Genomic DNA, 24,442 nt, shown 5'->3' with positions numbered 1-24,442 from the left:
CCTGACACAGATTTGGCCGCGCCGGGTAGTCGCGCCGTCTACAGCGCCTTGTCACGGTCCGTGCGGCTCCCCCCCGTCGGAGGTTCGAGTCCTCCCTCAGGCATGGGTGTGAGTGTCGTCCATGGTGTAAGTTAGTTTAAGTTAGATTAAGTAGTGTGTCCCCCCATGAACCATGGACCTTGCCGTTGGTGGGGAGGCTTGCGTGCCTCAGCGATACAGATGGCCGTACCGTAGGTGCAACCACAACGGAGGGGTATCTGTTGAGAGGCCAGACAAACATGTGGTTCCTGAAGAGGGGCAGCAGCCTTTTCAGTAGTTGCAGGGGCAACAGTCTGGATGATTGACTGATCTGGCCTTGTAACATTAACCAAAACGGCCTTGCTGTGCTGGTACTCCGAACGGCTGAAAGCAAGGGGAAACTACAGCCGTAATTTTTCCCGAGGACATGCAGCTTTACTGTATGATGAAATGATGATGGCGTCCTCTTGGGTAAAATATTCCGGAGGTAAAATAGTCCCCCATTCGGATTTCCGGGCGGGGACTACTCAAGAGGACGTCGTTATCAGGAGAAAGAAAACTGGCATTCTACGGATCGGAGCGTGGAATGTCAGATCCCTTAATCGGGCAGGTAGGTTAGAAAATTTAAAAACGGAAGTGGATAGGTTAAAGTTAGATATAGTGGGAATTAGTGAAGTTCGGTGGCAGGAGGAACAAGACTTTTGGTCAGCTGATTACAGGGTTATAAATACAAAATCAAATAGGGGTAATGCAGGAGTAGGTTTAATAATGAATATACAAATAGGAGTGCGGGTTAGCTACTACAAACAGCATAGTGAACGCATTATTGTGGCCAAGATAGACACAAAGCCCATGCCTACTACAGTAGTACAAGTTTATATGCCAACTAGCTCTGCAGATGATGAAGAAATTGATGAAATGTATGACGAGATAAAAGAAATTATTCAGGTAGTGAAGGGAGACGAAAATTTAATAGTCATGGGTGACTGGAATTCGAGTGTAGGAAAAGGGAGAGAAGGAAACATAGTATGTGAATATGGATTGGGGGGAAGAAATGAAAGAGGAAGCCGCCTTGTAGAATTTTGTACAGAGCATAACTTAATCACAGCTAACACTTGGTTCAAGAATCATAAAAGAAGGTTGTATACCTGGAAGAATCCTGGAGGTACTAAAAGGTATCAGATATATTATATAATGGTAAGACAGAGATTTAGGAACCAGGTTTTAAATTGTAAGGCATTTCCAGGGGCAGATGTGGATTCTGACCACAATCTATTGGTTATGAACTGCAGATTGAAACTGAAGAAACTGCAAAAAGGTGGGAATTTAAGGAGATGGGACCTGGATAAACTGAAAGAACCAGAGGTTGTAGAGAGTTTCAGGGAGAGCATAAGGGAACAATTGACAGGAATTGGGGAAAGAAATACAGTAGAAGAAGAATGGGTAGCTCTGAGGGATGAAGTAGTGAAGGCAGCAGAGGATCAAGTAGGTAAAAAGACGAGGGCTAATAGAAATCCTTGTGTAACAGATGAAATATTGAATTTAATTGATTAAAGGAGAAAATATAAAAATGCAATAAATGAAGCAGGCAAAAAGGAATACAAACGTCTCAAAAATGAGATCGACAGGAAGTGCAAAATGGCTAAGCAGGCATGGCTAGAGGACAAATGTAAGGATGTAGAGGCTTGTCTCACTAGGGGTAAGATAGATACTGCCTACAGGAAAATTAGAGAGACCTTTCGAGAGAAGAGAACCACTTCAAGAGCTCAGATGGCAACCCAGTTCTAAGCAAAGAAGGGAAGGCAGAAAGGTGGAACGAGTATATAGAGGGTTTATACAAGGGCGATGTACTTGAGGACAATATTATGGAAATGGAAGAGGATGTAAATGAAGATGAAATGGGAGATAAGATACTGCGTGAAGAGTTTGACAGAGCACTGAAAGACCTGAGTCGAAACAAGGCCCCGGGAGTAGACAACATTCCATTAGAACTACTGATGGCCTTGGGAGAGTCAGTCATGACAAAACTCTACCATCTGGTGAGTAAGATGTATGAGACAGGCGAAATACCCACAGACTTCAAGAAGAATATAATAATTCCAATCCCAAAGAAAGCAGGTGTTGTCAGATGCGAAAATTACCGAACTATCAGTTTAATAAGTCACAGCTGCAAAATACTAACGCGAATTCTTTACAGACGAATGGAAAAACTGGTAGAAGCGGACCTCGGGGAAGATCAGTTTGGATTCCGTAGAAATGTTGGAACACATGAGGCAATACTAACCTTACGACTTATCTTAGAAGAAAGATTAAGAAAAGGCAAACCTACGTTTCTAGCATTTGTAGACTTAGAGAAAGCTTTTGACAACGTTAACTGGAATACTCTCTTTCAAATTCTGAAGGTGACAGGGGTAAAATACAGGGAGCGAAAGGCTATTTACAATTTGTACAGAAACCAGATGGCAGTTGTAAGAGTCAAGAGACATGAAAGGGAAGCAGTGGTTGGGAAAGGAGTGAGACAGGGTTGTAGCCTCTCCCCGATGTTATTCAATCTGTATATTGAGCAAGCAGTAAAGGAAACAAAAGAAAAATTCGGTGTAGGTATTAAAATTCATGGAGAAGAAGTAATAACTGTGAGGTTCGCCGATGATATTGTAATTCTGTCAGAGACAGCAAAGGACTTGGAAGAGCAGTTGAACGGAATGGACAGTGTCTTGAAAGGAGGATGTAAGATGAACATCAACAAAAGCAAAACTAGGATAATGGAATGTAGTCAAATTAAATCGGGTGATGCTGAGGGGATTAGATTAGGAAATGAGACACATAAACTACTAAAGGAGTTTTGCTATTTAGGGAGCAAAATAACAGATGATGGTAGCACCACATCTTCTGTAGCACCACATTTCGAAAGCTTCTATTCTCTTCTTGTCCAAACTATTTATCGTCCATGTTTCACTTCCATACATAGCTACACTCCATACAAATACTTTCAGAAATGACTTCCTGACATTTAAATCTATACTCGATGTTAACAAATTTCTCTTTTTCAGAAACGCTTTCCCTGCCATTGCCAGCTACATTTTATATCTTCTCTACTTCGACCATCATCAGTTATTTTGCTCCCCACATAGCAAAACTCCTTTACTACTTTAAGTGTCTCATTTCCTAATCTAATTTCCTCAGCATCACCCGAGTTTATTCGACTACATTCCATTATCCTCGTTTTGCTTTTGTTGATGTTCATCTTATATCCTCCTTTCAAGTCACTGTCCATTCCGTTCAACTGCTCTTCCAAGTCCTTTGCTGTCTCTGACCCTTTGCTGTCTCTGACAGAATTACAATGTCATCGGCGAGACTCAAAGTTTTTATTTCTTCTCCATGAATTTTAATACCTACTCCGAATTTTTCTTTTGTTTCCTTTACTGCTTGCTCAATATACAGATTGAATAACATCGGGGAGAGGCTACAACACTGTCTCACTCCCTTCCCAACCACTGCTTCCCTTTCATGCCCTTCGACTCTTATAACTGCCATCGGGTTTCTGTGCAAATTGTAAATAGCCTTTCGCTCCCTGTATTTTACCTCTGCCACCTTTAAAATTTGAAAGAGAGTATTCCAGTCAACATTGTCAAAAGCTTTCTCTAAATCTACAAATGCTGGAAACGTAGGTTTGCATTTCCTTCATCTTTCTTCTCAGTTAAGTCGTAAGGTCAGTATTGCATCACGCGTTCCAATATTTCTACGGAATCCAAAGTGATCTTCCCCGAGGTCAGCTTCTACCAGTTTTTCTATTCGTCTGTAAAGAATTCGTGTTAGTACTTTGCAGCTGTGACTTATTAAACAGTGGTCGCGCGGTTCTGGCGCTGCAGTCTGGAACCGCGAGACCGCTCCGGTCGCAGGTTCGAATCCTGCCTCGGGCATGGATCTGTGTGATGTCCTTAGGTTAGTTAGGTTTAACTAGTTCTAAGTTCTAGGGGACTAATGACCTCAGCAGTTGAGTCCCATAGTGCTCAGAGCCATTTGAACCATTTTTTTGAACTTATTAAACTGATAGTTCAGTAATTTTCACATCTGTCAACACCTGCTTTCTTTGGGATTGGAATTATTATATTCTTCGCACGCAAAATTCTGGTTTTCACTGCAAATCCGACATTGTTAATCATCGATATTTTATAAAAGACTATTAAAGACTGATGAAGTTAAGAAAACATTACATAATTAAGTTTTTCGGAGAAAACTGAAAAATCCAACTCTTTGTTTGAATATGCCCATTTTCGTGTAGGACAGATACAATTTTCAAGATGGCGAGCACATTGAACAAATGCTGGACTTTTACAAATGTCGCCTCAGCACTGCAATCTGCACGCAACAGAATTGATCTGGAGCCAAGTAATGGGTTTTGTCGCGAGAAATAAGAAGACATTTAAGCTGACAAACGTACTGCACGAAGCTTTGTGACACGTCACTGCCGAGCGACAGCGAAATGCAGAACAGCACATCATAAAAGAGGAGGAAGAAACGTGGATTTCTTCGTGGTTTGGGATTCTGTTGCAGATCGCCTCGTTATCAACGTAGCAGTACTGAAATGTATTGCTCGGAGTTCAATATGGAAGAAGATCCGATATTAGCAGACGACTGACTGTAATACCTTCAGTGGTTTCAGTATTCAACTACATGGTGCATGGTTCTCTACCTGCCACCTATGTGGGGCGCCAAGCGTCATGTGTGAATGCCACACCTGGAAACAGAAAAGTCGCAGAATCGAAATGGAATTTCAGCATACCTATCATTCACCTCTCAGTGGTGTGAAGATTCGCCAGGAAAGGCAGGGGGGTTCTCATTCCAGGTTAACCTGAAGATCCCACTTGCCTCATAGGGCTACCGTGTGACGAAAGTCGACTACTTGGCTTCCAGTTGAAAGAACCGCACCAGACAGATTAGCCACACGAAGTTATCACTGTTCTTATCGTTGTTACTATCATTGTTTAAACATTACTGCTATTATTATATTCGCCACTGAAGATGTTTCGTTTCTCAAAGTAATTTAGTTTAGTTTCTGAAAGTTTCCCACTGCAGCAGATGGTGATGTGCGCGGAAACATGCTGATGGGCTACATATGCGGAAACATAAGCAACGATGTTCATGCACGTACGATCCACAATACCGACATGCACACACGAAGTCAGCGTGGCGTTTCGCTGAAGGGATTTTGAATTACCATGTTATGAAGCGATTTTCTCGTTTTTAAAGAATCGGACACCCATAAATTTGTCGATAATGGATAGATTAGCTGCACGCAAGAAACCAGAGGCGATGACAGATACTTACTTGGTGCTCGTAACAAACAGTCTGCTACGACATCAGGCATTCGCAAACCCTATATGTGATGCTGCAAGGAATTCAGAACAGAATTCGTCATTTCCCGTTTTAAGTGTCGCATGATTTTACACGAGCACTCTACATATTTCCTAATTAGACTGAGAACTATTTCAAGTTTGTCAACGATTACATAAGCAGCAAAGCATGGTATCATGTGGAGGATCATGGTTACATCCGCTAGGAACGGATTGGGCAATCAGAGAATAGGTAAACATGCTGTGAGAAAATAAGGCACGTGCACCAAATTACATTTGTCAGCCTTGGGTATACTTTCTCAGACCTACCGTGATAAATGATTCACAAATATACGTGACGCTGATGAGCCAAAACATTATGTCTACCTGCTTAATAGCTTGCTTGTCCGTCCTTGGAACGAAATACGTCACTGAATCTGCGTATCACGAATCTGACAGTTGGTTGGTATGTTTGTCTAAGTATATGGCATTAGACGTCTACGCATAGGTCATGTAATTCGCGTAAATAACGGGCCGCTCATTTAATTGCGCGGGGGTGGTGCCAGATAGCGAAACAGGTGGGGTCCATAGGATTCACATCAGGCGAGTTTGGTCGCAGAGACATTAACGTGAGTTCACTATAATGATAGTCAAACAACTGGAGCACGGTTCTGGCTCCGATACACGGACAATTATACTGCTGACACATGGCATGATAGATGACATCGCATCAAGCATGAAGGGATGCAGGTGGTTCGCAGCTGTCAACGTGCCTTCGATTGCTACCACAGGCCCCACGCAAGCGCAGGAGAATGTCTCCCATAGCGTAATACTGCTCCCACCAGCTTGCGTCCGTGGCGTGCTGCACGTTTCGAGCCACAGTTCACCTCGATGGCGGAGTTTGTGGAGACGACGCGTAAAGCTGAAATACTAAACACCTTTTTCCAAAGCTGTTTCACAGAGGAAGACCGCACTGCAGTTCCTTCTCTAAATCCTCGCACAAACTAAAAAATGGCTGACATCGAAATAAGTGTCCAAGGAATAGAAAAGCAACTGGAATCACTCAACAGAGGAAAGTCCACTGGACCTGACGGGATACCAATTCGATTCTACACAGAGTACGCGAAAGAACTTGCCCCCCTTCTAACAGCCGTGTACCGCAAGTCTCTAGAGGAACGGAGGGTTCCAAATGATTGGAAAAGAGCACAGGTAGTCCCAGTCTTCAAGAAGGGTCGTCGAGCAGATGCGCAAAACTATAGACCTATATCTCTGACGTCGATCTGTTGTAGAATTTTAGAACATGTTTTTTGCTCGAGTATCATGTCGTTTTTGGAAACCCAGAATCTACTATGTAGGAATCAACATGGATTCCGGAAACAGCGATCGTGTGAGACCCAACTCGCGTTATTTGTTCATGAGACCCATAAAATATTAGATACAGGCTCCCAGGTAGATGCTATTTTTCTTGACTTCCGGAAGGCGTTCGATACAGTTCCGCACTGTCGCCTGATAAACAAAGTAAGAGCCTACGGAATATCAGACCAGCTGTGTGGCTGGATTGAAGATTTTTTAGCAAACAGAACACAGCATGTTGTTATCAATGGAGAGACGTCTACAGACGTTAAGGTAACCTCTGGCGTGCCACAGGGGAGTGTTATGGGACCATTGCTTTTCACAATATATATAAATGACCTAGTAGATAGTGTCGGAAGTTCCATGCGGCTTTTCGCGGATGATGCTGTAGTATACAGAGAAGTTGCAGCATTAGAAAATTGTAGCGAAATGCAGGAAGATCTGCAGCGGATAGGCACTTGGTGCAGGGAGTGGCAACTGTCCCTTAACATCGACAAATGTAATGTATTGCGAATACATAGAAAGAAGGATCCTTTATTGTATGATTATATGATAGCGGAACAAACACTGGTAGCAGTTACTTCTGTAAAATATCTGGGAGTATGCGTGCGGAACGATTTGAAGTGGAATGATCATATAAAATTAATTGTTGGTAAGGCGGGTACCAGGTTGAGATTCATTGGGAGAGTGCTTAGAAAATGTAGTCCAGCAACAAAGGAGGTGGCTTACAAAACACTCGTTCGACCTATACTCGAGTATTGCTCATCAGTGTGGGATCCGTACCAGATCGGGTTGACGGAGGAGATAGAGAAGATCCAAAGAAGAGCGGCGCGTTTCGTCACAGGGTTATTTGGTAACCGTGATAGCATTACGGAGATGTTTAATAAACTCAAGTGGCAGACTCTGCAAGAGAGGCGCTCTGCATCGCGGTGTAGCTTGCTCGCCAGGTTTCGAGAGGATGCGTTTCTGGATGAGGTATCGAGTATATTGCTTCCCCCTACTTATACCTCCCGAGGAGATCACGAATGTAAAATGAGAGAGATTAGAGCGCGCACGGAGGCTTTCAGACAGTCGTTCTTCCCGCGAACCATACGCGACTGGAACAGGAAAGGGAGGTAATGACAGTGGCACGTAAAGTGCCCTCCGCCACACACCGTTGGGTGGCTTGCGGAGTATGAATGTAGATGTAGATGTAGACCTAGTGTAATAAAAATGTGATTCACCCGAAGAGCAGACACTTTTCCATTGATCGACGGCGAATCCCGATGGACCCGTGGCCACTGCAGTCGTAATTGACGATTTTGGGTTCAAATGGCTCTGAGCACTATGGGACTCAACTGCTGAGGTCATTAGTCCCCTAGACCGTAGAACTAGTTAAACCTAACTAACCTAAGGACATCACAAACATCCATGCCCCAGGCAGGATTCGAACCTGCGACCGTAGCGGTCTTGCGGTTCCAGACTGCAGCGCCTTTAACCGCACGGCCACTTCGGCCGGCGACGATTTTGGGTTAACGTGTGAACACGTAAGGGTGGTCTACTGCGGAGCTCCATATTCAGCATGAACGGTGTGCCCAGAAACACTTGTGCGTTGACCAGCATTGCGCTCTTTCGGCAGGAATGCCACAGATCATCATCTAACCTATTTTACAGAGCAGACAAGCCTCCAAACTTCACGTTCTGTGAAGAGTTCTCAACGTCGAACCGGCGCCTAGCGGTACTTTCACTGTCCTTCCACCTCTTTTCGTAGAGGCTTGAGACAGTAACACGTTAACACCCGACCAGCGTCATCGTTTTTGAGATACTCGTTCACAGGGCTCTGCGTAATAATTATTTGGCCTTTGTCAAAATCGCTCTTCTCCACGGGTTTCCCCACTTGCAGCCCATGTCTTCGCCAGGGTTGTCCCTCGTCCGTGTCTGCTCCGCCTACATACTTTTGTTACCACGTCACGTGCCCGTAACACCACCAGGGGGCATTAAACGTCGCGGTGGGCAGTGGTCATTATGTCCTGGCTCCGTAGTACATGTGTAGCACGGTATTAGTACAGAGTGAGACACACCAGCGGTGCAAATGTGTGATTTATTTACATAATGTAAGCATGTTTTGAAACGTGGGTCATGCGTCAGTTACGAGTATTCGATTGCTTCCCAAGCATTGAGCATATAACATGGTATATTAATTATTATTACGTTCAGTCACATATCAATACACGCTAATTAAAAAAGGTGTAGGATTGCTTGTTTTCAGGTTTTGTTGTGCCATGACATACAGAAGTTCAACGATTTTTGTATCGACGGCAGTTATGTAAATGTAACAATGTTTGGCATGTGATTGGCAGTTGGCTTTCGTTGGTCAACAAAGCTCTGTGAGATCGTTAAGCGCCACCGGTAATTATGAACGTTATACCACGTTGGAGAGTCTTACACATTTACTGCTTTCATTATATTATTAACTGTGTCTAAAGATATAATAATAAGGTATGTCATACTACATATAAATATAGACAGATTTCTGTTACATATAAAAAAAAGGTTCATATGGCTCTGAGCACTATGGGACTTAACATCTGTGGTCATCAGTCCCCTAGAACTTAGAACTACTTAAACCTAACTAACCTAAGGACATGACACACATCCATGCCCGAGGCAGGATTCGAACCTGCGACCGGAGCGGTCACACGGTTCCAGACTGAAGCGCCTAGAACCGCACGGCCACAATTAGTATGTGTAATAATGCGATGTAACAATTTGTGTTTCCCTTCTTGTATAGATCCTGGTAATGGGATCATGTCGTCCCCAAACATGTTGCGTTGGGTACAACAAACATGTGCACAACTAGTGCATCTTAATGTGTACTTACAACTTCGAATACTTCCTTAAAGTTTTTGCTGTGAGTCTGTGGCGGCTCCTCTGAAGCTATTGTTGACTCGTCTAGTCAGTCTGACAACCACATAAAATATAAGATTGAAGCCTTTTTAAACAACAGTACAAACTAAGTAAGTGGATGAAGTAGACTTTCACGTCCGACGATAACAAAGGTCTTACCTCGAGAAGATCAGCAGATATGTGGGTGACGTGGTGGCCCCTGCGCAGCAGAGACTCTATTATCTTATTTATTGGGAAGGCGTGACTTATTGACGGCGAAGTTTGTATGAAGAGGATTCGGGACGAAAGAGTCCCATGCACAGCGAACAGAAGCCCGAGAACGAAGACAGTGGCTTTCATCTTGCCTGCAAAGAAGAACAGAAAGTGTAACATGCATTCGCCTGTTGCTTTCATCAACAGATACCCTCTTCAGAGCCTGCAGCCTCATTTATTACTTTTGCCAAAGGACCGCCAGGATTGTATCTTTATTTCTGAATTTCCAGTACACATTATATCCTACTTATTGCTGAACATTGAACATCATTGACGTTTTGCATATGAAAGCTGTCACTCATTGACTACACATGCTAAATTGTACAGGTTACTAAAAGATCTATATCTCACTTAATATTGCAGCACTCTTCTGCAAAATCCTCGGTTTTTGTTGAGTTGCAGGCGCAACGTAATCGCTGGCCAGCACAGAAAAACAGTCCATCTCAGCGAAGTGTTCTAGCTCCGCTTCTCTACTACACCAATGAGCAACCGCTGACTCCAAATACAAGAAGCATCCTCCATTCTTCAGATGATCTAGCCTTGCTGCACAGAACAACAGCTTGGACGACCTAAGAACCCTATCAGTGTACCGTAATTGGAACGACGTAGGACCAGGAGCTGCTAAGGCATATGCCTGTGCATTCCAACTACGGAACACAGACGCTCGCTTCAACTTCTACACCAATGACCAACGACCGCATATAATAGGTCTGGAACTCAATTACGCCATTGTGATACTGGAAACTAGGGATAACGCTTGACATAACTCTTCGAAAAACCACTGCAAGAACTACAAAACTAAAAATCTAGAAGCGAAACGTCTGATTCCTAAGCTGGCACGGTCAAAATGGAGCTCACATTCCCAAAAAAAATCTGTGCGCTTCCAAGGGCACTGTGTTTTTCCTCTGCCAAATGTGTCTCTCCGGTATAGCACAGATCATCGTGTACCAGAAGAATGAGTACAGCGCTCAATGAAACATGCAGGCCAGTTACAGGTTACCTCAAACCGACTCCAACAGACAAAATTTATCACCTTGGTGGAACAGCGTTGCCATCTCTTGGTAAGAATAGACTCTAAGCACCCACCTGTGGCATTACGGTTCATGTCAACGGCTGAGGTTGAGGAAGATTATCTAACAATCTTAGCGGGCCTCCAGAGAAGGCGAAGCTAGAACTGTGGAGGAAGATGAGTGAATACATCAACACTACAGATGGACGACATCGGCCGAGCAAGTTACCCTTGGACACAGTGAAAGCTGTATGGTATGGAGGTCGCTAATATGGTGACGATCCAGAATGGAATGATGATAGGACAATATGTACAATGGAGCTTTAATTTTTATGACACTTGCTGTGAATGTGGGCGAGCGAACTGCATATGGTTCCATGCCTTTTGTGCTTAACATCTTGCAAAGAGGATGGTACTATTCATGGCGTCTCGAATGCCTTGGTGGTGACGAAGTTCTGAGTATGTACGATACGAAGATACTGTACTTCCCTAGTCAAATTTTTCTGTTTCTGGTTTGTTTGTCTGTCTGTGTATTTGTATATTTCTGACCCGCGAACAAATAATTAATATTATATACATTTTTACGAACGATATTTCAACGACCGCCAGCGATACTACCGGATATTGAAAAACATCAAATAGTTATAAGTCCTCAACGAATGCGCTGAGAAAGCTCCTGAAGAAACTGAGTTCATTTGCACTAAATTTAACTTTCAGAAACTGAACACGAAGTTCGGAAAAAAAAACAAAAAAAACGAATCAAATGGCTCTGAGCACTATGGGACTTAACATCTCAGGTCATCAGTCCCCTAGAACTTAGAACTACTTAAACCTAACTAACCTAAGGGCATCACACACATCCATGGCCGAGGCAGGATTCGAACCTGCGACCGTAGCGATCGCGCGGTACCAGATTGATGCGCCTAGAACCGCTCGGCCACACCGGCCGGCTCGGGAAACTCCAGCGGGGCTCGAAAAGGAAGCACATATAGTTAGATTACAGATACTCAACAGAGCGTAAGGGAGAACACACACATCTACAACAAGAAGTACGGTCCGCACATACATAGGTTAGACACTACGCTACCGTGATCAAACCTGAAGCTCTGTACGCAAGTGAAACTCATTCACAACACAACAGGCAATTTGGAAAACATCCTGAAGGTAGAACAAAGGACTTTGAGGGCAAATCTTTTCCGCACAAAAGACAAAATTATCAAACATGTCAGCAGACATCAGAAAACTTAGTCTAAATACTACGGACATGTTCATACACACAAAAGTATGACATAGGAAAAATAAAGAACATGCCATGCATTCAACATATCGAAGACGACCTCGATGGATGTGGAATTAATAGAAAAAAACTTTCGAGACAAAATGTAAACTGTAGAACGTGATTCAAAGCTACACAGGAAATATATATAAAAGGCAATGCACTAACAGAGTGACTCAGTCACTGATTCATCATCGCCTAGCCCAAACCCCTAACGATAGAAAATTGAAATTTGGAGAGGGTGTGGATCTTACACTGCAGGTATAGTTTATTTGTTCAAAATTCCACTCCAGAAATGGGTAAAGTAGGGTTTTTTGAAAATGTGTCCCTATTAAGGCAATTTTGAAGTTAGAACTACGAAAATCGGTTTCTCAGTCAGAAATAAAAAATGCGTGTTTTAGCACTTCTGGAAATCAAACCACTAAAGCAGTAAAATAATGGGTGAAACTTTTAGTGGAAATAATTCATTAGCAAAGGACTACTAAAGCATTTTGAAAGGTACATCTATTTAAACTGGTATTTGACTTATCGATTAGAAATAAAGAAACAGGTGTTACGATGTTTTTGAAAATTCAGCCCCCTAAGGGAGTTAAATATGGGATGAAAAACTGTATGAAATTTTTTCATAATCAAAACATTTTGAAAGCTATATTTATGAAAACTTCTATTTGGATCATCTGTTAGAAAAATTTGTGTTGCACCGTTTTTGGGAAAACCACAAAGAGGGTGAAATAGGGGATGAAAGTTATTAAGAAAATATTTCGTTCTATCAAAACAACACAAGCACTAAATATATGAAAATTGCTATTTCACTTCTCGGTTAGATGGAAAGAAATATGTGTTAGGGGACGAAAGTTCCTACAGAAATATCACCACAAGAACGTAAAAGGGGCGATTAACAAAAAACTTCCACTCCAACTACCAGAATCGCTTTGTGGTCAGAAGTCCATTCGGAAAAGACCATCCTTCTGCGGCCTTAATTAGCGTGTAACGTTTAGAAGGCAGTGCAGTTTATGAACAACATTAAAATTTGATTAAAGAAAAAGAATAAAATCTGTGCAGATCATACGGACTAAGTGAACGAAGCAGCCGTCACTAAGCTAGTATGTAATATACCTAAAACTGTAATTTGTGATACAAATACATGGTGTTCCGCAGGTTAAAATGTGTTAAAGTCATACGTTGGGGTCACTTTCTCAATTTCACAACAGAAAAAAAAAACCGTTTGCACAACAACAGCGAACTACCTTCACCGACTTGTTTGTGCAGTTGGGGATGTAGCTGTTGGGACAACATTTTATAAGATCCTGGTAAATTCTTGCATTGGACTAACAGGTCATTCAGTCATGTGCTAGAGTGTACGTCTATCAGCTCAAGTCGGAGGTAATGAGGAGGTACTTAAGCAGCTACTAGAGAGAATGGTCTGACAACGTCTTCAATGTGGAAAGTGTAGTGTCGGCAGACTTGCCAACACTACGTACACTAATTGAAAGAGGCGGCCAAGATGCACGCGCTAACTCACGAAGGATGGAGTGAGGTCTGAAACAGGAGACTTAATGAATGCTATAAAGAAAATACGTAACTTCTGGACTACTTAACTTTTAATCCTTCCTTTGTATACATCGTTCTTGATGAGACATCTGGAGATTGTGGCGATACAAGTGAGACTCTTTAGATACAAGCTATCTAAGGCTAATGGCGCCTTGCTAGGTCGTAGACATGAACTTAGCTGAAGGCTATTCTAACTGTCTCTCGGCAAATGAGAGCAAAGGCTTCGTCCGTATAGTCGCTAGCAACGTCGTCGTACAACTGGGGCGAGTTCTCGTACGTCTCTCGAGACCTGCCGTGTGGTGGCGCTCGGTCTGCGATCACACAGTGGCGACACGCGGGTCCGACATGTACTAATGGACCGCGGCCGATTTAAGCTACCACCTAGCAAGTGTGGTGTCTGGCAGTGACACCACAGAAAGTCTTGAAATCTCTTTCAGAACGTATGACGAAAGTTTTCAAGTACTGAAACGAAGATGGACACGTCTGGTCGAGAAATGAGTGAACTGAGTTATGAGAATTGTTCCATATGATGAACTTGAAGCTGAGTTTCACACAGAATTAGCTTTCGTTTTACAGAATCAATTTTGTCTGCCATATCTTTTAGCGAATCATTCTCCCCTTGCATTAAAATATTTGATGAAATCAAACAATTGGTGATGTCGACCATAAAATATTTTGTCACTTGTGTATTTTACCTTGAGTTTTTTTCCCTAATCACATCGTCTTCATACCTGGTGCTGTAACGATGTTCCAGTGACTCTTTTTCCAGCTCATTTCTGCACCATAGAAGCATAAGAAGTGGCAAAAACAAAGGGTTTCGTCGCCTTATATTCTTTTTTGGCTTTGGGATAGGTGGTCCAAATGGGCACTTTTATTTCCTGTATTTTGTGTTCCTCAGCAGAAACAAGGCAGTATTGGCTCCAGATTGGGTGATTCCTAGAGCAGTTGATGCAGATTGCTGGAGATCAGCAGCCCGTCACAGTGTCGTTGGCTGCGTTTCTGCAGTTACCACAGGTCGCTTCACTGCCGCAACTCTTGGTTGTATGGCCAAAACGTTGACATTTATAGCACTGTATAGGGTTTGGTACGTAAGGCCTAATTTAAAGTCGAAGCCTGGCATAACATGTTCAGGCAGTGTTGGACAACTGAGTGTGACAATGAAAGTGGCAGCTTCTGCATTATGCCTTCACGTTCGTTGCTCCACATCCACTATCCCCTTGGATGCCCATTCTTGTTTCAGCTCCACTACGTCCATGATATCACAGTTCCTGAGCACATTTTTGCTTGAGCTGAGAGAAGTGTGGATCTCAACAACGATATTATATTCACGTTTGTGTGATTTCTTAACAAATTCAACCTGCTTTGACCAGTCAGTTTCGACCAACAAGAAACCCTATATAAACGTTTGATACGTGCCAGCAATTCCTTCCAAGCCTTTATGGATATAGAAGGGGGACACTTTTTCAGACCTGCACTCCTTCCTCTTAATTATCAGAAACACATCTTGATTTACGACTCCTTTAATTCTGTTACTAAAGTCTGACTGACTGTGATAATTAGGTGGGGTACCCTCCTTCATTCGTTTGGATGATTGGGTGTGAGTACTCCTAAGCCATACTCCCATCATGCTGAGAGGAAAAGGAGATTACGAGGGTTCCATCTTGGTCTGATGAGCAACATGCAAAATAAGGGTCCACTCAAACAGATCCCCATATGCCTGAGTAAGCCTTATACAGCTGAGGTGCAGCAGAAGTTGCCCACTAATGACTGCTCCACCTCAACAGCCTTGTACCTCATAGATGCGCAGCGCACCTTGAGGGTGAGTGGTTTTTTTATAGTGGTTTTATTCCGTCCTCGCGATCCGGGCAATCGAGCCAAGATCCCCATTCCCTATGACACACAATGTTTCACCTCAGCGCCGCATGGTGGTCCTTAAACCATGGCCAGAGCTTACAGTGACAGAGTACTGGTGACACATCCCAGTCCCCAGCTCAGGAACCCCACGGTCAAGCCTGCAGCAAGTAAAGAATTTGGGTCCCTGAGGGGTTCTATTAGGGACAGATCTGGGGATGTTGATGGCCACAGGAATACCTTAACATCTTGCAGACAGTTCGTAGAGACATGTGCCAAGTGAGAACGAGCATTTTCCTGTTGAAAAAAAGATAGTGCACATGAGAGGTAACACACGAACGCAGAAAGTCGTACGTGATGGCTCCCCACATCATGACAGTTGGAGTACCAGCGCTGCGGCTCTCAAAAACACTGAAATGTCGCCGCCATACTCGCTGACGATGGACAATCAGGGAGGCGCAGAACCGCGATTCATCGCTGAACACAATGCGACCTCACTCTTCAGGAGTCCGCGCTTTCCAGTCATGGGACGGCTATAAGAGAAGTTCTCTGTGTTGTGACGTTAACGTCAGCCTACTGATGGGATGGTAATTCCCCGTTCTGGTTGTTCCCAGTCTCTGACCAATGGTATTTACTCTCGGCTGGCAGGCGCAGGTGTTGAGGGGTTATGATAGGTTTGGTACACAAATCGGTGATCACCGCCTGTGGTGGCCACACGCTGTCGTCTGTAATCCTGACGACGAACACGTCTGCCCTCACATCCCATGGAGTCGGGCCACTGTGACATCCGAACTCCCTACAAATCTGGATATTGCTCGTTTCGACAAAATGGAGATCCACAAAGAGCGCCATTTCAAATTCTCCCTGTGCTGATAACGCTGTCTCACACGAGTATGCGGCAACTACGTGTCCTTCACAGTGATCACTCAACACCTGGCACTCTTCACACCCCTTATTTAACCCACTAGTCTTGGTAGTAACATGAAACGCGAACAACAATAATGCGGTCTTGTGGCTGTTCTACTCTTCACAGAAATCACAACTCATAATCATTAAATACTCTCGCCAGTCGCATGCACCCCTCGAAGTTACAAAGACATCCAGCCATGTCTTCCTGGTTGCTTCGCGTTTTCGTCGGACCGCGTACCTCTATGATGTTTTGTAAATTAGGTCACCTGGAAAACTAAAAACAAAGAATAAAACTAGAGTACCTCACAAACAAGGCTCATCACGGCCGACTACATCCAATCGTCCGTTCAAAATGGTTCAAATGGCTCTGAGCACTATGGGTCATCAGTCCCCTAGAACTTAGAACTACTTAAACCTAACTAACCTAAGGACATCACAAACATCCATGCCCGAGGCAGGATTCGAACCTGCGACCGTAGCGGTCGCGCGGTTCCAGACTGAAGCGCCTTGAACCGCTCGGCCATTCCGGCCGGCTCAATCGTCCGTGACAGTAACTATCTTATATGAAAGTCACTCAGTGTCAAGACCGTCATCATGCCACAACCACTAGGTCGCCGTGTACGGATGACGATGCGCTTTAATGCTGTAGTTTCGGTTTACAGGCGAGTTACAGACTTCATTTTTATGCACGATGTTTCGACGGCGCTGCAGTCGTCTTCTCGATGTGCTGCGAGTTGTACTCTTGTGTGTACTCGTTGCCAGGACTACAACTAGACTGCGAAAAATTGTTGACTGGAAACGCGGTAGCAACGAAAGAGTGAAATGTCAGAATGTAAGTAAGTAGAAAAGAAATGTCTCAAATAGTTTTATTGGAAAGAATGCAAATTATGAGATATCATTTGTAAAGTCTGACAGAAGAAGTATTTGAAAAGTATTCTAAGTTTAAAAGCTTTTTGTTTTTATAACAAAGGAGCCATTCGGACCAGACCGACCGTCGTGTCATCCATTAGCCAATGGCGTCCTGTGGAGGCCTTATGGAGGGGACGGGAACGACACATCGCCTCCCGGACGTTGTTAGATTAGCAGAAATGGTGCCGCTACTGTTCGGTTAAGTAGCTCTTCACTTTGCATCACAGGGTGAGAATACTCCAACCAGGAAAGCATCCCTGGCAGTAAGGGGTATCAAATCCGGGTCCTCCGCATGGCCAGTCAGACACATTGTCGAATTGGCTGCGGAGGCGCACTTACAAGTAAAGAAAACATATCAACGCAAATTTTAGTAAAGATTTAAGCGTCATTGGTCATTTCTAAGGAACCACGGAATGGCCGCAGCTTCACCTCATTTGCTTCTGAGCAGTAACTAAGAATGCAGTATTGACGTCACTAACCCAGCGAGATGTAAAATCCCTGCATTTTACTTCGAAAAAGTCGACCTTGGCAGATAGATTCTTTCTTTTTTTTCAGCACATTTGTTGGCCAGTAGAAGGTACTGAATATTTCCTAGGATGGGAAGGTCGTGCAGATTAAACGTGAAAATTACACGATATTTTTTATTTCATTATGCTGCACAATATACAGTTAAATTACGATGATTACAACTTACATCAGGTTGAGCAACTGCCAATCGTTTGTCACATACGGCTTTCCTTGAATTCTTAGTTCAGTAGTCTTCTATATATTTCTAATCTTGCCTTTTCTTTCGATCATAAAGCGCTGCACACAAAAGATTCACGAAAGCAAATAAAATGTGTTACTGCTTTTTGCTTGTAGCAAAGCGAACGAGAAGCACGACGTAATGTGTTTACCACTGCAGCCGACTTTCTCTGTACATTTAGCGCTCCTCCTGTCGCGAACAAAGGACCGTTAACACTGATAAATCTAATGGAGTACTAGTACTTGCCACCTGTCTCAAGTTATTACCGACGGTACAACCAGTTTAGGCCCTTTCAGCGTTTCCAGTCCTCAACTGTTGGTGTGACGTCACGGCTTGTGGCCGAGTTCGACTCCCGGCGCCCCCTACGCCCATCGAAGCTCATTTGTTTTTCAGAGCCGGAACTGATATTCCGTGAAACGCAAATTCCCTTACCACTTTCCATGCGATGGCCGGGGAAATCTCAATGAACTGAGTGTCGAATCCCATGCCTGGTTTAAAATGAAACTACTGGCTCAGTATATCAAGTTCTGAAACATCCTTCATTCGATAGAGTCCGTAATTCCGTTGTCCCAGAAACGTGACGTCAGCATCACATTAATGTTCTCATAGGATTTCGTTCCATTATTATATTCGAGGCAGTGCTGGCAAGAACAGATTTGCTTGGTTGTTTCAATCGAATATGTCGCTCATGTTCCTTGCACCTCGTCCCCCCTACTCTAATAGTCTGTCCCACGTAAGTCATGCAATATCCGCGTGGAATAAGGTACACATCCAGCTTTCTGAGATCCAGATTGCCTTTAAAATTACAAAGCAGCTTATTACCTTTACTGGCGGAAAACTCGCATCAAGTGCGTTTTGCACCCGTCAACGAAGATAAGAACTTCTGCAAAAATGTAGGAACAGGAGAGACAGAACTGAAATTTAAGGATGTAGAGGCTTTTCTCAATAGGAGTAAGATAGATACTGCCTACAGGAAAATTAAAGATACCTTTGGAGAAAACAGAACCACTTGCATGAATATCAAGAGTTCAGAGGAAAACCCAGTTCTAAGCAAAGAAGGGAAAGCAGAAAGGTGGAAGGAGTCTATAGAGGATCTATACAAGGGCGATGTTCTTAAGGACAATATTATAGAAATGGACATGTAGATGAAGATGAAATGGGAGATATGATACTGCGTGACGAGTTTGACAGAGCACTGAAAGACCTAAGTCGAAACAAGGCCCCGGGAGTAGACGACTTCAAGACGAATATAATAATTCCAATCCCAAAGAAACCAGGTGTTGACAGATGTGAAAATTACCGAACTATCAGTTTAATAAGCCACTGCTGCAAAATAATAACGCAAATTCTTTACAGACGAATGGAAAAACTGATAGAAGCCGACCTCGGGGAAGATCAGTTTGGGTTCCGTAGAAATGTTGGAACACGTGAGGCAGTACTGACTCTACGACTTATCTTAGGAAATAGATTAAGGAAAGGCAAACCTACATTTCTAGCATTTGTAGACTTAGAGAAAGCTTTTGACAATGTTGACTGGAATACTCTCTTTCAAATTCTGAAGGTGGCAGGGGTAAAATACAGGGAGCGAAAGGCTATTTACAATTTTTACAGAAACCAGATGGCAGTTATAAGAGTCGAGGGACGTGAAAGGGAAGCAGTGATTGGGAAGGGAGTGAGACAGGGTTGTAGCCTCTCCCCGATGTTATTCAATCTGTATACTGAGCAAGCAGTAAAGGAAACTGAAGAAAAATTTGGAGTAGGATTTAAAATCCATGGAGAAGAAATAAAAACTTTGAGGAACCCTACGACTTAGGTTTATAAAGTATGTAGAGATACACAAAGATTTCGACAATGTTGACTGGAATACTCTCTTTGAAATTCTAAGCTAGCACAGATGAAATATGGCGAGCGAAAGGTTGCCTACGAGTTGAACAGAAACCAGAGTGCATCGTAAGAAAAAAAGTGATATGTAAGTGAAGTAATCGTTGAGAATGCAGTATGAGAAACTTGTAGCTTATCCCCGATGCATTCAACCCGTACACTGAGCTATCTGTGAAAGAACGAAGGAGCTATTTAAAAAGGGAATTAAAGTTCAGGGACAGGAAATAAAAACTTTGAGGTTTGCCGACGACACTGGAATTCCGTCAGAAAAGGCACGGATAGTCTTAAAAGAGGTAATAAGATAAACATCGATAAAAGTGAAACACGGTACCGGGATGTGGTCGGATTAAATGAGGCGATGCTCTTGGGAATTAGATTAGAAACGAGACACTAAAAGTAGTAGGTGAGTTTTGCTATTTGGACAGCAAAGTAACGAATAATGGTTTAAGTACAACGCATATGAATTGTAAACTGGCTGTGGCAAGAAAACGTTTCCGAAAAACAGAGATTTGGTTAACAGCATAAACTAATGGGTTAGGAAGTCTTTCCTGAAGGTATTTATATGGGGTGTAGCCATGTACGGATGCGATCGCGAACAATAAACAGATCAGACCAAAAAAAAGAATCTTTCCAAATGTGGTTGTGTGATTCAGCAGAAGATTAGATGTGTAGCTCGAATGACTAATGAGGAACAAGTGAACGGAACTGGTGAAAAAAGTAATTTATTGAACAATCAGGCTAAAACAAGGGAGAGGTTGATAGTGTATTTCCAGAGACATTAAGAAGTGGAGGGGAAAAGGTAAAACTTGTACAGGGAGACCAAGAGATGAAGACAATAAACAGATTCAGAATAATGTAGGCTGCAGCATAGTCAAACAAGTCTTAGGACTGAACACCACGACAACGACAAATACAACTACACGAACTGAACCATACATAACATGTGATTCTTGAGTTTCTCCCGGCGTATTTGATAATCAAAATATCCACGGGTGTACTGCCGGTCTACAGTGTTCAACGGGCACAATATTTCGGCGATCATACATGTCGCCATCATCAGGTGAACTGACGGACTGAGCTCCTGTGAATGTGCCGGTACGGAGGTCCGTACGCTATGGCTGCTCAGGGGGAACTGGGTTCGGTCGCAGCGGCGGCCGATTTAAATACCCTCCGCCCGCGGCGCACTTCCTCCGCCGTCCGCGCCCCGCGCCACGGTCGCGCGGTGGAACAGATTGCGACGGCGTCTGAGATGACGTCGGTGTGATGGCTCTGTCCGCCACAGTCACGGTTTATGAGGTCGTCATTGGTGTGAATTTCGATGGCCTCTCTAACAACGCTGTCCCAGTATCTCGACGTCTGTACTAGATTCCTCGTGCGTTCATACTCCATAGCGTGATTTTCCGACAAACAATGTTCAGCGACCGCCGACTTGCTCGGATACATCAGTCGAGTGTGCCTCTGGTGTTCACGGCATCGATCCTCTTTGGCGCTCCCCACCAGTGCACGAGTTTTATTCGGAGGACAAAACACAGTTCCGGCCCGGTGTTTCGTCAAAATGAGGGCGATTTTCCCCGAGAGTGCGCCTGTATATGGAATAAACGCAGTGTCTACCTCCTCCCTCGTGATTTCATCCATCTCCACAGGTTGTGCTCTAGTGGGTTGGCGGAGAGCACGTTGAATCTGCCACTCTGAGTACCCATTTTTTCGAAATACAGTTCTCAGATGTTCCAATTCATGGGGTAGACTCTCCTCGTCAGAGATAGTGCGCGCCCTATGTACTAGAGGTATACCAATCCTCTGTGGAGGGTGGTGGCAGCTGTCTGCGTGCAAATACAGATCAGTGTGCGTTGTCTTCCGATACACCCCATGACCTAGGGTGCCGTCAGCCCTTCTCTTGGCCAAGACGTCAAGGAAAGGTAATTTACCCTCCGTTTCAGTCTCCATAGTGAATTTGATGTTGGGGTGTATGGAGTTTAGATGTGTAAGGAAGTCAAGGAGTTTATCCATACCATGTGGCCAGATGACGAACGTGTCGTCCACGTAACGGAAAAAGCAAGTAGGTTTCCATTCCGATGACGACAGGGCTTCCTCCTCGAAGTTCTCCATGTACAAATTCGCTACCACCGGTGAGATTGGGCTACCCATGGCGACTCCCTCCGTTTGTTCGTAATATTCTCCACTAAAAAGAAAATACTTGGAAGTCAAAACATGCCTAAAAAGTTCAGTGGTCTTCTCGTCAGACTTCTGACTAATCAATTCTAGTGACTCTCGCAGGGGTACCCTCGTAAACAAGGAAACGACGTCAAAACTCACCATGATATCTGACTCATTCAACCTGAAGCTATCAAGGCGGTTAACAAAATCCACGGAATTACGGATGTGATGAGGGCATTCACCCACATAAGGACTTAATATTCCCGTCAGGTATTTGGCCAACAAATATGTAGGTGCCCATTGTCAGCAAGATCAGGGCTGAGACCCTTTAATGTCTCAGAATGCATCCTATAACTCGATTCCTTCTTCTTGTCAGATTATGCCACAAATTCTATTTCTGCCCAGTTATACTCAGTAGCTCCTCATTAGTTACGTAATCTATTCATCTAACCTTCAGCATTCTTCTGTACCACCATATCTGAAAAGCTTCTTTTCTCTTCGTGTCTAAACTGTTTATCGCTTATGTTTCACTTCCACACATGGCTACACTCCCACTTAAATCTATATTCGATGTAACAAATTTCTCTTCTTCGGAAACGCTTTTCTTGCCATTGCTCGTAAACATTTTACATCTTCTCTGATTCGGCTATTTTGCTGCCCAAATAACAAACCTGATCTATTACTTTGTTTCTCGTTTTCTGATCTAATTCCCTCAGCTTCACGTGATTTAATTCGGCTACATTTCATTGCTTTTCTTATATCCTCCTATATTCTCCTTTGAAGACACTACGAAGTCCGTTCAGCTGCTCTTCCAAGTCCTTTGCTGTCTCTGGTAGAATTATAATGTCGTCGGCAAACCTCAAAAGTTTTTATTTCTTATCCCGGAACTTCAATTCCTACTCCAAATTTTTCTTTGGTTTCCTTTACTGCTCGCTCAATGTACAGACTGAATAACATTGGGAACAGACTACAACTCTGTCTCAGTCCATTCTCAACCACTACTTTTCTTTCATCCCCTTTGACTCTTATCACCGCCGTCTTATTTCTGTACAAGTTGTAAATAGTCTTTTGATTCCTGTCCCTGTATTTTAGCCGTGCTACTTTCAGAACTTCGAAGAGTGTGCTCTAATCAACATTATGAAAAGCTATTATCCATTGCTCTTATGATGAAAGTAAATGAGTAAGTGGTAGCTTTCCATTTAGATGCTGCTATATGAAGTATTTGCTTATACACTCCTGGAAATGGAAAAAAGAACACATTGACACCGGTGTGTCAGACCCACCATACTTGTTCCGGACACTGCGAGAGGGCTGTACAAGCAATGATCACACGCACGGCACAGCGGACACACCAGGAACCGCGGTGTTGGCCGTCGAATGGCGCTAGCTGCGCAGCATTTGTGCACCGCCGCCGTCAGTGTCAGCCAGTTTGCCGTGGCATACGGAGCTCCATCGCAGTCTTTAACACTGGTACCATGCCGCGACAGCGTGGACGTGAACCGTATGTGCAGTTGACGGACTTTGAGCGAGGGCGTATAGTGGGCATGCGGGAGGCCGGGTGGACGTACCGCCGAATTGCTCAACACGTGGGGCGTGAGGTCTCCAAAGTACATCGATGTTGTCGCCAGTGGTCGGCGGAAGGTGCACGTGCCCGTCGACCTGGGACCGGACCGCAGCGACGCACGGATGCACGCCAAGACCGTAGGATCCTACGCAGTGCCGTAGGGGACCGCACCGCCACTTCCCAGCAAATTAGGAACACTGTTGCTCCTGGGGTATCGGCGAGGACCATTCGCAACCGTCTCCATGAAGCTGGGCTACGGTCCCGCACACCGTTAGGCCGTCTTCCGCTCACGCCCCAACATCGTGCAGCCCGCCTCCAGTGGTGTCGCGACAGGCGTGGACGAATGGAGACGTGTCGTCTTCAGCGATGAGAGTCGCTTCTGCCTTGGTGCCAATGATGGTCGTATGCGTGTTTGGCGCCGTGCAGGTGAGCGCCACAATCAGGACTGCATACGACCGAGGCACACAGGGCCAACACCCGGCATCATGGTGTGGGGAGCGATCTCCTACACTGGCCGTACACCACTGGTGATCGTCGAGGGGACACTGAATAGTGCACGGTACATCCAAACCGTCATCGAACCCATCGTTCTACCATTCCTAGACCGGCAAGGGAACTTGCTGTTCCAACAGGACAATGCACGTCCGCATGTATCCCGTGCCACCCAACGTGCTCTAGAAGGTGTAAGTCAACTACCCTGGCCAGCAAGATCTCCGGATCTGTCCCCCATTGAGCATGTTTGGGACTGGAT

At 44.1% G+C, this 24,442-nt stretch overlaps 1 protein-coding gene across 1 annotated transcript in view; it reads right to left on the bottom strand.

Annotated features, from left to right (window-relative positions):
• LOC126199149 (UDP-glucosyltransferase 2-like) overlaps positions 1 to 24,442 on the bottom strand; it is a 136,672-nt gene that overhangs the window by 77,884 nt on the left and 34,346 nt on the right. Inside the window, exon 2 of the mRNA XM_049935905.1 lies at positions 9,750 to 9,934. Coding sequence (XP_049791862.1) covers positions 9,750 to 9,929 — 180 coding nt within the window. The 5' untranslated portion in view covers positions 9,930 to 9,934. The remainder of the gene's footprint in view (positions 1 to 9,749; positions 9,935 to 24,442) is intronic.

This window comes from Schistocerca nitens, chromosome 8 (assembly GCF_023898315.1).
Source record: "Schistocerca nitens isolate TAMUIC-IGC-003100 chromosome 8, iqSchNite1.1, whole genome shotgun sequence".
Classification (NCBI taxonomy): Eukaryota; Metazoa; Arthropoda; class Insecta; order Orthoptera; family Acrididae; genus Schistocerca; species Schistocerca nitens.
This window is presented reverse-complemented; position numbering and strand designations above follow the sequence as displayed.